Genomic DNA, 18327 nt, shown 5'->3' with positions numbered 1-18327 from the left:
CTTTCTTCAGTTTCTGGGATTCCAGTTATATTATCTCTGATCAGTTGGTATTTGTTTTGGTTGTACCTGCAGTATTTTAATTTGTGGAAGTGACTGAGTGATGACGTGGACAGACTAATAGCACTGAAAGACCATTTATTAAGAGTTTCCAAGAGAACAGGGCATGGTATGCCACATAGGACCACATGGGCAATGCCAGGTTTTGGTCAGGAGTCAGGAAGGAGTGAGAAAAAATATCCCAGACGAGTCTTTATTGGGATTTTCACAGAAAGGCAAGGCAGAGAAGGAGAAGCAATTTAGGACTGACTAGTTTGAATAGTATTGGCAGGCTGTCTCCTCTAGGCGTGGTTGTCCTGGGTGACTTAGGGCATAGAAAATAGTGCCTCCCTGAGTGTAAGTTAGATAAAGGAGATGGTTGCAGACACTGACTCCAGACTGGTTTTTTGCATATAAAAGGTATCCTCCTGAATTCTTCATGACTGTTTTTTATTTTCTATTTCTTGCATATCCATTTGTCTCTTTTTAGTAGTTTTCATTTCTTTGCTGAAATTCCCATCAGTTTATGCATGTTGGCCACCTTGTATGCTGGATCCTTTATTTATTTAAGATTGTATTCATTTATTTTTTTAAGATTTGATTTATTTATTTGACAGAAATCACAAGTAGGCAGCGGGGGTGGGGGTGGGGGGAGAAGGCTCCCTGCCGAGCAGAGAGCCTGCCACGGGGCTGGATCCCAGGAGGCGGGGATCATGTCCCAAGCCAAAGGCAGAGGAGGCTTTAACCCAGTGAGCCCCCCAGGCGCCCCTGGATCCTTTAATGTACATATTGCCGTTCATAGGTTCAGTCTGATTTTTTCTTCCTCTAATATTTGGGCTATTTCTGAGAGTCTGGTTCTTCTAACTTCTGTCTATGTTTGGTTACATTTTCCTTCTTTGCATGCCTCATAATTTTTTGGTTGAAAGCCAGCTATTGTAACAGAGCAGTAGAAAGAAAGTAAGTAATATTTATGACTGGGAAAGGATATGCCCTTTCTTCCGTGGGACTGCTAATGTGCAGGGCTGTCCCTTTAGTTGGCAGTTGAGCTGAGAATCTATGTCGTTACTTCATTTAGATTCTGTTTCTCAAGGGTCCATGTGACTTGAGAACACCATAGACCATCTCTGGAGGTTTTTTTGCTCTGCCCCTCATACTTAACACACAAACCTCAGGGGATGGGGGTGGGTCTCAGCTCTGCTCTCCTATTTCCTCCTGAGCACTTGATGAAGTCCCATGGGAGGGAGTTGGAGGATGGGTTCAGACTCTCTTTGGGTCTCGGGTTTATAAGGATTTGAAACCCTCACACTCACCCAAAGTCTGCCTTTCAGACTCCAGTTCTGCTGTTGCCCTCCTCTCTGCTGTCTTCCTCTTGGTCCTGTTGCTTCTCAAAGGATCAAAGTAGCTGTGTCTACATGTGTGTGTGTTTTCTCTTTACGAAAGGGCTTGTTGCTGTCTGCATTTTGGTTCATTAGGTTTTTGTTTTGTTTTGTTTTTGCATCTTCAGTTCTGCAGTCTTCATTTGAACACTGATTTCATAGGTTCTCCATCCTTTTGTTGTTAGGAAAGAACTATGTTCTCTTACAACTTTCTGCGTTCTAAAGTAGCAGTTCTCTAAGGATTAATGGTTTGAATTCACTTTTAATAGAGGAAATAATCATACTTCTAACTATCTAACTGTATCAATGCTTACTTCCTCTATTTGAAACTTTTTTTTTTTTTTGGTGGACAGAAGAAAGAAGTTATAAAGTTTTCACCCTTAGTAAAATCATGCACCTTGCTTTGATCATTTCTGGAAAAATGTAAGATTCATAGGTTGGTACTAAAATTTTTTCCCCCAGGAATCTTTGTAAGAAACTGATTATGACAGCTATGTTTCTATAACTTTAGAAAGTGTTTGGTTTGGCTTTGGCACTTTCCCCTTCTCATAGTAAAATTTAGTGCAGGACTTACAACATGCCAGTTGCTTTTTCCTTTTCCTTTTCAACATTCATCTTAGAAAAACATTAGAATATTCCTAATTGTTACCATTGTAAGTTTTGATAGCTGCTTCTTAGTTTGTTCTCTTAACTTCTCTATTTACAAAATCTCATTAATTGGCATCACATAAATGTCTTGTGGATGTTTTTATTTCTTACATTTTCTTAATTTATAAGCTCATTGAGCTGTCATATAGAATATAAGGAAAACAAAGTTCTTCCACATGCTTTGATTGAACTACAAAAAATGCAGTTGAAAGAGAATTAATAGATATGGGGTCAAATGTAGAATATAGATAATAGGTCTCTAGACTGCTTCTCATGTGTGGGCCTCCATAGTGCTCAGTAGTGCAGAGTGATGCATATTTTCTTAACGAGTGAAGGAAAAAAGATGAATTGCTGATTTAAGAACAAGAACTTGCTTAACCTAAGTGTTTTTCTTCAGATTTCAATTCTCTACCTTGTGCTCTACAGATTTAACAGTTACGGTTTTAACAAAAGAAAGATAGACTGTCTGGGCAAGTGGTGCTCTTTTCCCTCGTTGGTTTTTTTCTTTATGAAAATCGCACTGTTCTTTTTGTATTTGCTAAGAATTTGTTTTGCTTACTGTGTGTAGTAAATTACTCAGAGCTTAGCACAATGCCTGGCACATATGAGGTTTTCAGATGTTAGTTTGGTTGAAATGAATTTTCTGATGAAGAAGAGAATATTGTGTCCTCAGTGGACCACGTAGTACACGGTAGCAGTGTCAGCTCCAAGAACCAAAAATTACAACTGTGTCAGTTCTAGTTCCAGCTCCAGTGGCATCACTGATGTTACCGTAGCTTCTCCATGGAATGAAGATGCAATTGGGAATACTCTAGCACACTAGAATTTTCTGTTCTTTGCTATCCATATATTCACTGTGTCATTCTATGCATCCAGTAAACTTCATGAATAAAACATGTCTTTATTTCAAAAGCTAAGGAATTTTTATGGTTTGGTTTAACAGTGAGATGTTGTTAATATTGTAGTTTAAAATGTGTCCACTGTTTCCTAAAGTCTCATATTTGCAAAAGGGTTTCCTAGCAATTGATTAGTAAAAGAAACTTGAGAAATTAAAAATATTTAAAGCATGTTTTATTTTTTAATTTTCCTACACTAGTGTTTTAGAGGTGAGGGCTGAGCCATGGGGGATGAATGTGAGCCATCTCTGTGATAGGATGGGAACCCAGCTTTATGTAGTATTAGTGACTGATCCCTGTCTGTAATGTTACAAGTTGAAGTGTTCTGAACCTGTGTACTGTGATGAATTAATTCTCCAAGGGGGAGTTGTTTTGAGTTACCATGCTATTATTTGTCAAAATGCAAATAGGAATAGACTCCTCTCCTTGTAGGTGATATATTTCTATTTAATCTCTCATCTTTCAGTAAGTTAGTTTTTTTTCTACTGTATTCCATGAAGGGCCAGGTGGCTCAAGTTTGAGTCCTTGTGCTTGGAGACAAGGCATATAATAATACTTTGGTTTTTATGCATTGGGGTATTATACAGAAGTACTCTGGCTATCTCACTGGAAGCCTGGCAGTCCTCTCCCCTCCGCCCCCCGCTTACTGTGCGATCTGTAATTCTAGTTCATGACTCTTTAGACTTTTCATCATTCAACACTTTTTTCTTGTGTTTCAAGTTACCAGAACCAGTCATCGTTTCTCCTATCCAACATCTCTATTTGCCCCTCTACATGAATATCCAACCATCTATGTGTAGTAAATGTTATTTCCCCTCACATATGCATGGAGAATCTTAGGGGGAAACAAAAAAGTAAGTAGAAAACGTAGGAATCTCATCAGGCCTCAGTGTCTGTTTTGTTTTTGTTTTTTAGGGTAAAAGTATTAAGTCCTTATTTGCTACAGTTGTTTTGACTTTCATGGACTCCCTTTACTATTTATTGTATTAAATATTTACTATTTATTTACTAGTTATTGGTGAAACATTGTAATCGACCTGTCCTTCACTGTTGATTTTGTTGTTGGTGGTGGTGCCTAGAGCATAGAGAAGTAGCCACCTGTTTCCAAGTTCCTGCATATTTTCCTTCATTTGTGCCTTTCCAACTCATCCCCTCATTCTGCTAACAAGCCTCTGAAGCCAGCTCTTGCCTGTCTTCAGTCCATTTCCACCCAGCAGCTGAGTTCACATACACCTTCAATCGTGTTATTCCCCTACTAAAAACCTTTGGTGACATGTAGGATAAATCAAATCCTCTGCATAGCCAAGGATCCCTTTGCTGGACCCCCAGGCTGCTTCTGTAGCTTTCCCCTGTGCTCCTCTTCAGCTGGGTGGGAGGACAGTTTGAGGCTGACCCAGCTCCTCCAAGGTATGTTCCTTCTCTTTTGTGTGCCTTCTCGGCTTGGGGGATAACTCTGGCTCTGGTTGCTCTGACATGGCCTGTGTATCCTCTTTTTTTTTTTTTTAAAGATTTTTTATTTATTTATCAGAGAGAGAGGGGGGGAGAGAGCGAGCACAGGCAGACAGAATGGCAGGCAGAGGCAGAGGGAGAAGCAGGCTCCCCGCCGAGCAAGGAGCCCGATGTGGGTATCGATCCCAGGACGCTGGGATCATGACCTGAGCAGAAGGCAGCTGCTTAACCAACTGAGCCACCCAGGCGTCCCTGGCCTGTGTATCCTTAAGGCCTTAGGTTAAATATCCCTTTCCCAAGGAAGCCTGACTTCCAGGGCTAGGTAAGATCTTTCTCTTTCTTAACCCCCTATAGCACCTTGAATGTTGAAATTTCCTCAGAGACTGGCAGCCGAATTAGCCACAGTCAAGTCTTCTTGACAACAACTGAACTCAGTCATGTCTTCTTACAATTGAACATCGTTGAAGTTGAACGCTTTTGTATTTGGGCATACATCTTCTGATGTCTTTATTACTCCCTCTTTTTCTCCTAGGTAGCTGACTTTTTGCAGGACTCTATATAATTGTAATTAATAGATTATTCGTAATTTTTTTTTTTAAACTTCTTCTTTCTCTTGTTAGATAGTAAGCCCTTGGTGGGTGGGAGGCCCAGCTCAGGGCCTAGCCCATGGTAAGGTATTCGATAAATAATGCCCAGTGCTCCTGGCACAAGATCTAAAGCATAGTAAGCGCTCACTCAATGTTTATTGAACTGAATGTAGGCTCTGTGTCTTTCTGTGATAGAAGTTGACTTGTTTGGCCTTCTGTCCCATTTTCTCTGCTGATTTTGCCATTCCTGGACTAGAGAAGCTGTCTGCTTTCTATTATGTATTTGCTACCACCTCTCATTTTATATTTTTGTTCCCTTAATTGCATACTAAATGTTTGAATACGTCTCTGTTTTAGAGAGGTATCTAGATATTTTTCCTTCTTGACAAGAATGGAGCATTCTTGCAGACGTGAGACCCCCATATGTAAATATTGTTTTATCACTTAAAGAATGTAAAGAAAAACATTCGTGCCATCTGAAGTTTTCCCTCACAATTTTAATTAACTCCCTTGAGCCCAGTGTGGGTTACTAAGAATAAGGGCCAAAATCTTCACGTCCCAGTCAAGGAACTTCTTGAAACAGACTGGTTGTCTGGGCATCTTGCCTTGATTCTTGCTCCAAAAAGATGCTGTGTGTAGTAGAGCGGGAGGAGGTGGGACCTTGGGTCTGTACTGTGTGGTGCCAAGGTGATGGAAGAGTGGAATCACGACAAAAAAGTGTCGGGTAGACAATTAAAAGTCATTTTGCTATTTAGGGGTGGAGGAATGGTAATGATTTCCCCCCCGCCCCCTTCCAAATTTCAGTCTGGAGAATATGGTTGTAGACAAGAGCCTCTCAGTTGTAGCTATAGTTACTTTGTAGTGAACCCTAAGCAGATAACTTCTGTTGTGCTGTATAAGGATCATGTGGGGGGAGAGCACAAGGCCCGTGTGAGTGGGGGTGGGGAAGACGACTTACTCACATTTGGCTCGTTGCTTTTGGAGGACTTTTTTACTTTACAGTACTTTCTAAAAATTGCAGTGATGATTGAATTACAGTTGATTATTACTGCTTGCTTTACTTGAAAAAGATGATCCATTAGTTAAAAGTTGAGTTTCGAAATACTACCACAAGAGCGATAACTTTAAAAAGTATATTCCGTGTCCAACAGGAATTAATATTTACTTTTTATTTCAGGCATCTTCTTTCATTTCTAGTTTTCTGTGTTTTGCCTTTTAATTCTTTGCCAGAAAAGTTCTTTTCGAATACTAATTCATAATATTTGAATCAGATATTCAAAATCTGTTTCATTCGAGAAACTGCCCCCAGGTGAAGAGGCATTATCAGTGGCTTTTCTACCTAGTTATTTCTTCCTGGTATAAAGAGTTTTTCTGGCTGAATCTTTGAACAAATTGAACGGAGAGAGATAATTTGGCCCAGAGGACCAACACAGGGCTCTAAAAAAATATGAAGGAAACACCAAATGGTGAACAGTCTGCCTTCTTGAACATAGAATTGGGATGGGGTGGAAAATGATTATTCTGGTTTTACACTCTATCGGTGCCTGGGTAACACTAAGCATGTATCTCTTTTATAAATAAAATTTAGTCATCGCTAGCACTTCACACCCATTATGATGGCTACTTAAAAAAAAAGAGAGAGAGATAATAACGTAACAAGTGTTGGTGAGGCTGTGGAGAAATTAGAAGCCTTATGCACTGTCAGTGGGAAGGCACAGTAGCTCAGCTCCTGTGGAAAAGGTGTGGCAGTTTCTGGAAAAATTAATAACAGAATTACCATTGAGCCAGTGGGAGGCAAAATTATTTCTCCCTACCCAAATGATACTTGTGTACTCCAAATATGTGGGCTTTACCATACCCAGCAAGTCTCCAGTTCTCTGCAGAGACCGAATATCCTAAAGCTTAACTTAATTTTGGCACTTCCTCAAGTTAATGAAGACGTTTCAGAGCAAGGGCTCGCTTATAAATTGGGGGTTTCATATCTTGGGTTTGATGGTTTTCTAGAACAGCTCTCCTAAAACTCGGGAAGACTGTTTACTTCTGCCAATTTGTGATGGATTTTCTAATGGAAATAAATGAACAGCCAGATGAAGAGATACCTAAGGCAAGGTATAGGGGAAGGGGCTTGGAGCTTCCATGTCCTCTCTGGACATGCTACCCTCCTAGTGCCTCCGCGTTTTCACTACTCTGGAAGCTCTCTGATACTTGCAGTATTTTATAGAATCTTCATTGTGTAGGAATGGTTGATTGACTCATTGGCCATTGGTGATTGAACTCAATCTCTAGCACCTTCCCCCATCTGGGAGGGGTGTCGGGGAGTGGGGCTAAAAGTTCCAATCTCCTAGTCACACATTTCCCTGGGCAACCAGCCCCCATGCCGAGGCTGTCTTGAAGCTCCCAGCTCTGTTATCTCATTAGTATATAAAATGACGTTTACTTTGGAGATTCCAAGAGTATTAGGAGCTTTGTTCCAGGAAACAGAGTCAGAGACCAAATGGGTTATTTCTTATCCTGTCACACCCAGTAATTCCACTTCTGGCTATATCCCTACAAGAACTGACAGGTGAGAGATTTGAGAGATTTGTACACCTATGCTAACAAGAGCATTGCTTAGAATAGCCAAGAGGTAGAAGCAACCCAGGTGTCCATGGACAAGTGAGTGGATAAGCAAAATGCAATGCATATGCACCAAGGAATATTTCTCAGCCTTAAAAAGGAAGGAAATTTTGACACATGATACAGCATGGATGAAAATGGAGGATATCATAATAAGTGAAACAAGCAAGTTACAAAAAGGAAAACACAGCATGATTCCACTTTATAAGGGTTACCTATACGTAACCCAAGTCATAGAGACAGAAAGTAGAAGGGAAGCGTGTCCGGGGCTGGGCAGGAAGGGAAAGGGGCATGGTTTCATGGGTACAGAGTTTTAGTCTTACAAGATGAAGGGTTCTGGGATTTGGATTCCTGTTAACGTGAGCATACGCAACACAGCCGTACTGTGCAGTTAAAAATGGTTAAGACAGTACATTGTACGTTATGTGTCTTCTGTTGCAATTACACACTCACCCCTGTTTCTCCCCAAAGTAAAACATGAGAAGGTGTAAAAGAGGTTTGTTTTACCAGGTCCCGGCTCCGGGCTCACCTGCCTTATTCCTGGTGTCTTTCAGGCCCGGCGCTGCTCTGACCATGCAGGCGTTCTCCGAAGAGGAACGGAAGCAGTGGTTGGAAGCTCTGGGTGGAAAAGAAGCTGTAAGAACCCTCACTGGCGGAATTGTAGTCCACTTCCTTCAACTTTGACTTGTATTCCTTTTTATGGGATTTTTGCTTTATGGTATTCGGAAAAAAAAGTTCCCCGCTGACGCTGGTGTTTTGAGTCCTCTTGAAAGTGTTCTGCATTCCAGTCATTTGGCTGGAGGTCGCAGCTGCCCACGGAGGACCTGTGTGTCCCTAGATTTTACTTTTGATTTTTCTTGACTTTGCCACTCAGATTTGCTGTGCTTGAGGGAGTCGTGCAAATGCTCTTTTTTTTTTTTTTTTTTCCCTTTCTTACCTGACAATTCTTTGGGTGATGAATTCAATAAATTCTTGCGGTTCATTTTGATCTCAGTGGAGACACAACAGTAAATATGGGGCAATGAGCGACTGCTGTAGTTATTTTGCTTGATTTAACAGTTTCTGGTTCAGGCTCATTGTTTAGGGTATGCAGGAAAAGGTAGCCTTAGTGAACACACCTCTTGCGATTGGTGTGAAGAATAAATTAAAGGTCGTGGTAGAGATCCAGAGGCACACGGACTCAGTCTGTTTGCTACTTCATTCAAGCACAGCTTTCGTTTCAGTGGCCCCTTTTGTTTCAGAGGCCTTTGGGAATTGAGAATTTGGTAGATCACCTATTGAACTGGAGACTTAGAATAATTATAGAAAACACCATAGAACCAATTTAAATAAACTCTGCTGAAAGTATTATGACTCTAAGTAAACTGCCGTGCAGGTAATGTGGTGGGCTTAACTGGAAAGCATTCGTCATCTTAGCAGGGTTTAAAGAAAGGGAAAGAGTGCCTTGCAATGTGAAAGAGGGGTCATATATAGGAGAAGGAGAGGTGTCAGAATAGAGTTGTGAAACTGGCAAAAGATAATGTTATCTGATGGGCACAGACATGGTGATTGAAGTATAGGGTATGGGGGCCAGGGAGCTGGGCCACAGTGTGTGTGGCAGTCCAGGTTCAGTGTTTGAAAAATGAAAACCCAAAGTATATGTGTTAAAAATACATGCTATAAAGGAGAATATATCATGCTTGAGAAAACAAAAATGTAGTAATCCAATTTGCCTGTAATTGTATTTGACCTACATTTAGCCTCCATAGTTTTATTTGTCTTGTCCTTGAGGTTTTTAGCTAGGAATCAGGAGTATTTACAGCATTTCTGGTTACTGAGATCCATAACACATTATACTGATCCTCTCTAGAAAAGGCAATGCAGTGACTAGGACTTCTTTCCCCAGAGATTGGAAAGTGACTTTGGGTAGCATAAAGATCACATGACTAAGTCTTTGAGAAATAAATCTGTTGTCAAAGGCAGTGTAACCTTGAAGACATATATAACCTCTCTTTTAGAGCAAAGAAACAAGTAATTAATTTGAGATACACAGACAAAGGCAAATCTGCAGAAAGAAAATATTTAGCTATATATTTATGTGAGGACACTTAAGGTTGCTTTTTTTTTTTTTCCCCAGGTGTTACATATGCCTTGCAAATAATAGGTCAGTGCTGAAGTTCTTAGAGGCAGCCTGGAATTAGCACCTAGCTATTTCAAATATAGTCATTTAAATTATGAGCAAGAGTCCTCTCTTAAGGAAATACCAGATTTTAGTAACAGTGGTGAAAAAAATGAGCTTCATCTTATGGCTTAGAATGCAGCAGTTCCTTTGTCATTCTGTACCTATAAACGTGAGCATTTGAAATTTACATAAACTTCCAGTGAGTTCCTAAAGAGTCATAGCTCCTTCATCTTAACTTTTGCTACTGTAAGAGAGGAAGTTGACTCAGAGATGCCCTTTATTGTTACTTATCTTAGTATTTGAGCACATTAGTATACAATTAACCAGTATTGATGTGGGGTTTTTTTTTTTTTTTTTTGCATAGTCCTAGGTATGCTTACTTGAAGACTTTACATTAATGTGTTAAAAATACTGTTTTCCTTTTTTCTCTTTTACTAGCTGTTACACAGTTTTAATAGAGCCATCATCCCAAGACCAGAAGGAAGTAAGTGTTAATTCATGAAAAGGACCATTTGTTCCCCTTTTTCATGAGTTCGTTCTTTTTCATTACTGATGTCAGACTGTTGCTGAGTGCTCTGTACCCTCTCTAAGCTAGTCCTCCAAATAATATACGGATTCTCTTTGACCTACCGGGGACTGACCCAGATTTGCCTGGACTGCTGTAATCCTCATTAGTCTTTTCTTCTTTTCCATCTCTGACTTTTTTTTTTCTTCTCTTCCTCTACAAAACCCAAAATGCTTCCTCCACAACCTACTTTGTTATTTATTCTCATAGCTGTAAATATACATGTAGCAGTTTCAGGGATGCACCTTCCAGCTTCCTAAATTATAAGCTCCCTTGGAGCTGTTCATCAGGTCCCCTGTTTGCAACCCCCTCACCCTGACCCTTGATATTTTTTTATCCTTTAAGTGTGAGTATGGACTATATAAGTAGCAAATCACTGCACTTTAGAAAATAACAGCAATCAAACAAATTCAGATATTCTAGGACATTGATCTTCACATGTGTTGTATGAGCTTGGGGAACATACAGCCTAGCTCTCTGATATTGATTTTTACAGGGATGAAACAAAAATATTATCAGAGTTGTTGGATTCTTTGTAAATTTACTTTGGATATTTTTGGAGAAATTAAGGCTGTGTTTATCACATGTGTACAGTTTGGAAACTTTATGTTCTCTAACACACTATTTCAAAATTACCATGGTATGTGTTTCATTTGAGCCAGCGCTTGAGTAAAAGACATCTCGAGCCTACCATTGAAAATTGCCGGTTGTAAACCTACTTGAAGTGCTTTCTTACCCTCTTCTCTTCCTCCCTCCCCGTCTTTCTCCTCTTCTTCTTCCCTCCTCCCATTCCTTATCTCCTTCCCCCCTTCCTTTCTGATATTTTTTTTTAATAGAGAAATAATAACATGCACTTTTTTGAAAAATAGTTTTGCTAAACATTTCATAAGATGTTGTGAAGAGTGGATCCTTAAACAGTAAACCACTGCTCAGTTGTTCTCCTTAAAGTACTCTTCAACCTTAGCATTTAAACCTGCACAGTTTATATTCATGGATTGTTTGTGCTATTGCCTCTGAGAGATAAGCGTTAATATTAGTGTTCCCTCGTTCTAAATAGACTCATGTATTCATTCACCTCTCTGATTTCATTTTTGAAACAAGAAACATCTTTTATTAGGATACTCCGGTGTGCCAGACTAATCACAGGCAAGCATCTATATTAGAAAAAAAAAAAGAGGAAATTTTAAAAATAATTTTTTCTGCTACATGCATCATTTGTTTTAAATTCATTGTGAAAATAATAAAATACTAAACACTTAGAACATGGCATGAAATGTGAAATTCTTTTTCAAGCTCATGGCCCAAATAATACCTTCTTTTCCTCCAAATAATAATCTTAGAAGTGCTGAAAAAAAATTTTTTAAAGATTTTATTTATTTGAGGGAGAGAGAGCATAACCCTAGGTGGGGAGGGGCAGAGGGAGAAGCAGGTTCCCTCGTAGGGCTCCACCTTAGGACCCTGAGGTCTTGACTTAAGCTGAAGGTAGCCACTTCACTAACCGAGCCACCTAGGTACCCCTAAAAATCTTTTTCTTTAGGTGTAAGAAAAAAAAAAAAGTTTTGTGTTATTTTTCTGTCAAGTATTTTACTTCACTTATATATAACTTAAAAAAAAAAAAAAATCCTGAGGTGGTGGTAGAATTGTGGCAAAATGTATCTTAACCACCTTTAGATAGATTCCCCCTAAAGATTTGTATATGTGCTGCGGAAGCAAGCACCCCCCTAAAGATTTGTACCACATTCTTTCCACTGCTTAAAATAAGTTATATTTATTAATATAAAAATTATTTTATATTATAAATTTACAAATTATTGGTAATAGATGTCCTAGTATTCCAGTAAGTGCTTCTCTAAATATATGAAATTCTCATTTACATTATTTAAACAGGGAACACACAGCCTTTAGCTTTTTTAAATAGTGAAATAAAAATTAAATTGGATTTAAATAATTTTTTCTATTTTTGTAAAGAAGAGAAACGTAAATAATTCATTGTGCCCTTAATATTTTATAACTGTATTTCTTTTAGGTGCACAGTTGGATAAGATGGGATTGACAATTCTCAGAAAATGTATCAGTGCAGTTGAAACACGAGGTAACATGATTGAATCATTTTATTCATGAAAGGCTATAGGTATGTAAAATCTAAGAATCATTTAAAATGCCTGTTGCATGGTTGAGTGTAGCATGGAATACATCAATGCAAAATGTACATTCTGGTCGTCAGAAATTGAGCTGTCCTTTTATCATGACAGGGTGGGATTTTCCTTTCTGTTTACTTTTATATTTCTACCTCCCCCCACCCCCATGGAGACTTGAAGTCAGAGCTGAAATGAGCAGCATTTGAAGAATCAGCAGTGCTGGACAGCCAATCTGAATCACTTTTTGTTCACTATTAAGTTAGTCTCACCTTCCACTGCCTTGTTGGCCTCCTAAAAAGTCTGTTTCATCCAACTGTCCTTTACATGAAAAAGAATTCACGACTTTGTAGAAATTGGTGACTTTCGATTTCACGACTTTGTAGAAATTGGTGACTTTCGATAAATGTACTGTTGTGTACCTGCCACAACACAGAAGTAACAATCATAGAAGACTTCTAGCTTTCCTCCCCTCCCCCATTCCTTTGTGCCCCTTTGTAGACAATCCCCACTCCTTGCTTGGCCCTTGGCAACCACTGAACTGCTTTCTATCACTTTAGTTCTTCCTTTTTAAAATTTGTATTTCATATATAATATAAATATAAATTTATAAATTTATATTTCATATAAATGGAATCGTAATGTATAGTCTTTTGTCTATAGCATAATGCTTTTGAGTCTTATCTCTTTGGGTGTATCCCTAGCTCCTTTCTTTTTATTGCTAGGCTTGATTTCATTACATGGATCTACCATAATGTGTTCACTCATTTGCCCATTGATAAATACTTGGATTCTTTCCATTTTAAATTTAAGGAACACGATTCCCTCCCCTTACCAGAAACTTTTTCTTTGTAGTTCCTCAAAAAACAGGGCCCTTGCACTTTGCAGGCATGGTAGCAGACCTCGAAGGAATGGAATATTGAACATTACAAAATAGGCTCCTTCGGGAGGTCGAGTTTCTCTTTGTTTAGAGACCTAGTGAAGTATGGATAAATGGATATTTAATTCACTCTCACATATTGCATATCCCAGTCCTGGCTTGGCTGACTCTGTGGGTTGAGGCATTGCCTTTATACTTTCTTTCAAAACAAGGTCTTTGTGGTGAAGCCAGGTGCCTGCCATGTCTGAAATGAGAGTGTCAGAGGACAGAAGAAGACCAGCCGCTTTATGATTTGGGGATTTGCCCATCGATAGTAAAAGCCCAAGCCACAGATTGCCTTTTCTCCTGTGTTCTCCTAGAGTGGCAATTTGGGCTGGAACAGATTTTCCTTCATTTCAGCGTGCCCTCAAGTTGAGCTGACAGATTTCTTCATTTTTCTAGTGCTTCACACATTTCCAAAATTTAGATAAAAATAGTGTGATTTTCATATCTCTCATTTCATCATTCATGGTTCTCTTTCCCCTGAGCTCCTGAAGTGAAGCACCTTAATTGTATCACTTGTGTGCTTATTATTTTGATAAATTATGTTCCTTCCCCAAAGGATATGTTTTATATATACTGGTTTCTGCCTGAACTGATTAAAATCTACCTTGAATGCTTTCTGATTGGTAGATGTGGCTTTATGGAGTGTAGATATGGCTTTATGGAGTGTTAGATACGTCGAATGGAATATATACATACTAGAATCTGTACTGAATATGTTTTTATTGTAAATTTATGATTATTGGATTTTTTAGCAGAAGAATGAGTCTACACAATTTTTTTTAAAGATTTTATTTATTTGAGAGAGAGAGTGTGGAGGGCAGGCAGAGGGACAGACAGACTCCCCATTGAGCAGGGAGCCCAGCTCAGGGCTCAATCCCAGGACCCTGAGATCATTACCTCAGCCGAAGGCAGACACTTAGCTGGCTGAGCCACCCAGGCACCCCAAGTTTACACAATTTAATTTAGATTTTCTCACTTAAAAATAACAAAGAGCGTATGTTTTTCTTTTTCAAATCTTTTGTTCTTAAAGGTCTTCCATTACTGAATGGAGTCTTTTGCTTTTAATGGAATATTAGACTAATAACAATGTTAGAACAATCAATGGTCAGATTATATTATTAAAAATGATGAGAAACATTGTAGAATCTCTGAGGCTTTTATCCTAAAATTTAAGTTCCTTAAAGGAATATTGCTCTTAATGATTTCCTCCAAATCAGTTATCATGGCTGTTAATTTTTTTTTTTTTTTAAATACTACAGGTATGGTTGCCTACTTTTTTCATCAGAATAAAGTAGCTATCTATGTCCTGTAATAAGAAGCACACAAGTCCCCATGGCTTAAAACAGCAAGACTTATTTCTCACTCAAGCATTGGTAGGAGGGCTTTGCTCATCACCAGTACCTTGGCTTATGGGTTCCTGGTTGCCTGTGCAAACCAATCAAATTAAAGTTTCCTGGTTGCCGTGCCAGAGGGAAATGGTTCTGGAGGGTTTGGGGCCAGCAAGTAGAATGGTTTGGCCTTCAAGCGAGTTACATTCACTTACAGCTAATTGGCCGATAGAAGCCTTATGCCCCACTTGACCCCAAAGAGTTTGGGTTGAACTAACTCTCTGGAGGAGACTCTGGAAAACACACAGAGAGCTGGAAATATTTGGTGAATAGCATTAATGACAACTGTATTTTGTGGACCTATATGCCTAAAGATCAGGGGCATTTCATGAAATCTGACTGAAAAATTATTTCTAATCACTGCTTTTAGTGTTTTAAACATGAGTATCATTATCTGAAAACTACCATTTCATGTATTTGGATTAAAACCATTCGTGTGCCTTTTTCTCTAATATGTTCTCATAAAGATGACTTTTGGTACTTTAATTATTACTTAATTGGGGCATCACTGAAATATTTGTAAAGCATCAAATAAATGTCTAAAATCTGCTGTGGTCCTCAGTATCCCAAGAAGAGATAACATTTTTAGTGTACCGATGTATTTTTGACAACAGATGTAGTATATATGACACTAAGATAATATATATGGCACTAGCATGATACCAGTACATGACACTGATATGTAATCTGTGTAGACATGAACAATATATACTGTCATATGCAGATGCTCACATCTTGGTCTGCGTGAGGCTCTTTAGCAGTCACTCTGCTTTTGAGATAAGAAGAAACTTGTTTCACTACAATGTCAGCCTCAGTTAACAAATCATACTCATCATTGCCATAGAGCTGTTTGCTCATGAAGTTCAGGGGTATGTGGGAGTCAGATGACCTGATCTTTCAGCCATTTACTAAATATTTGTAATTGCTCTGTACTGGCTCTTCATGGATTCAGGCCAACTGACTACTGCTAGGAAATTACTGCTTATGCATACCAAGCTGAAGGCCTTCCTAAAGCCATGATCCCTAAATATTGATGCATATTGGAATCATCCGGGCTCCTCAAAAAATAGGACCTCTCACCCCACTCCCCCATCCCACCTTATCAGCCTGACTTCATTGTTATGTGGTATGAGCTGGGAAGTGGGATTTAAAAAAAAAAAAATGTTCTCCAGGTGATTCTACTATGTAGCAAGGTTTGGGAGCCACTGTCTTAATGGAAGGGTTGCTTGTGTGTTCGAGAAATGGGGTGTGCCATTATTATCTTTATGGTTATGCCATGTGGAGAGCTTTTCTTTTAACTTCTTCTTAAAAATAACTCAGCCTAAATCCAAACAAACAGTGAAAACAGAAAAGTTCTGAAAAAATAAGGCAGTGTTCTTTTCCTTCCCTCAGTTAATAGGTGACCTATCACAGTTAAATCCTAGATCTAACATGAAGCCAGTCAGCTAACCAGTATTTACTTATTGAGCAGTCACAGTATATACATAGCTTTGTTCTAGTCCTTTAGGATACATATTAAAGGTTAGTTACATATGATACTGGATACATTAATAATAAACATAGAGATTTGTAATATAAATATACCATGCGATAAAATTAAAGTGTTAATGTTTGCAAGAATTGAGAATTTGAATGTATATTGATAGATTGCAGTGTATTTGATAATTGAGGACTGTGTTTTGGAATAGGTTTCCTTAGATTTAAAGAATTAGGAAGGTATATTTTGGCATTTAGAGACACCTCTGCAAAGATGTAGAGACGGATTGTGACAGGAACAAGGTAAATTTGATGGGAAAGGAAGCATGAAGAAACAGTATAAAAGCAGTTACTCAAGCATTTGAATTTAATTGTGAAGGAACTGGTTAAGTCCTAGAGGGTGGTGGATAGCAGAGTAGGAGGCTTTAAGGTAAATTTGGAAACTAGTCTTGGTAGGAACCTGTGGGATGACTGAGTGCAAAGGAGCCCCAGAATTCTGCCTAGGTTGGAGGAGCCGGCAGGGCAGGCAACTGATTTGGGATGGGAGATTTGGCAGTGGGGTCAGATAGCATGGAGGCACCCCAGTGATTTAGCAGATGAAGCAGGGATCACATTTCGCACTTCGTCTTATATAGAGGATCAGAGTTCTGCAAGGCATTTCACCTTCAGATTTTAGTTTGGAAAACAGAGGATATCAAGAAAACTCCATGACAGACTTGTTGTTATGTATCAAGATTACCAATGGTGCTTCTTGAAAATGCAGATTCCTGGGCTCAGTCAGTTGCATTGAACCGTAATCACTGGTAGCTGGGCCTCTGCTGTAGAGAATGTAAGTTCTAATAAGAACAGTTGAAGGGAAACAGGAATTTTCTCACCTTCTGCTTTTAGGAGGTAGGTAGACAGAGCCATGATGGTTTCCTGAGAGAGTAGAGTTTTTGAGGGCTCTGGGTCGTGGATCCATGCAGTTTTGGGGATTATGAGTGTGAGTCTAGCAGATGTAGGGTAGAACCTCCATCCTAAACTGTGCAGTTGAGAGAAGAAATAAGAAAATGGCTTGACATGGCCAAGTCTCAGGCAGAAGCCAAGGGCATTTCAGATTTCCAGCATGTTGTAGATGGATCCAAGGGAAATTCTGACGTGTTCATGGTGCCTGCTGTTCACTGATCATGTGCTTCCCTCCAGCCCCTTTACCTGCTGTTCTATATGATGCCTAGTTTCTGGTGCCCTGTAGTAGTTTGTTCCTTTGTAAGAAAACACCTGGTTATTCTCAAGCTGTTTTACACCACCTTTCCTCCATTGTGTCTAGGTTGAAAGCCATGTAGCCACCACGTCTCTGCCATCTGATGATGGAGAATATGATGGGCCCATTTGCCCTGTCCCCACCCCCCACCTCACCCCCAGCCTCTGAATCACCACTGACTCATGGCTTCCCTGGGGACTCAGCACATAAGCTGCATTCTGAAGGACAAGGGGGAATTAGCCAGGTGCACAAGTGTGGGGTGTAGGGAAGGATTTTGGTGGTCAGGGTTGAAGTGTAGATGTTTGACAGAGCGTGATGCATCTGGGACCTGGGGGTCACAGGCGAGACCGGAGGAAGAGAGGTGCTTGGATTGCTCTGCAGAAGGTATGCACCTCTGTTGGCTGGTAAGAGTGGTCAGGTTTACACTCTAAAATGATGCAGTAAGGTAGGCATTTTGGAAAGATTCTTAACCCTTTGGACCCTTAGTCTCTAGAAGAATGGTGACTAGGAAGTTCACACTGTCTACCCACACCCACATTTGTGAGGATTAGAGCTAACTTTTGTATATAGTAGATATTCATTAAGTGTGTTTTAATGTTTTCCATTCTCCCTTGAAGAACTTCCCTCATGAAAAGGAAGTTCCTCATTTGGCACTTATATTGTCTGATATTGTTAATTATATTTGATCTATTTATTTTGTTTCTGGAACTTTATGGTTTCCTTGGAGTGAAAAAGAAAATCTTGTTCTTTGCTTGCCTTTTCTCATCTCTGCATATAGTCTGTGTCTTACATACATAGAACTCAGTAAGCAGTTGTGTTTGCTTGCGTC

General features: G+C 39.3%; 1 protein-coding gene across 1 annotated transcript in view; it reads left to right on the top strand.

Moving 5' to 3' along the window:
- ARHGAP10 (Rho GTPase activating protein 10) overlaps positions 1 to 18327 on the top strand; it is a 321844-nt gene that overhangs the window by 157197 nt on the left and 146320 nt on the right. The window contains exons 11-13 of the mRNA XM_082728962.1: positions 8163 to 8244; positions 10208 to 10253; positions 12361 to 12426. Coding sequence (XP_082585088.1) covers positions 8163 to 8244; positions 10208 to 10253; positions 12361 to 12426 — 194 coding nt within the window. The remainder of the gene's footprint in view (positions 1 to 8162; positions 8245 to 10207; positions 10254 to 12360; positions 12427 to 18327) is intronic.

This window comes from Mustela nivalis, assembly GCF_964662115.1.
Source record: "Mustela nivalis genome assembly, chromosome: 4".
Lineage (NCBI taxonomy): Eukaryota > Metazoa > Chordata > Mammalia > Carnivora > Mustelidae > Mustela > Mustela nivalis.
The sequence above is the reverse complement of the archived record's forward strand: the minus strand, read 5'-3'. Positions and strand labels throughout refer to the sequence as shown.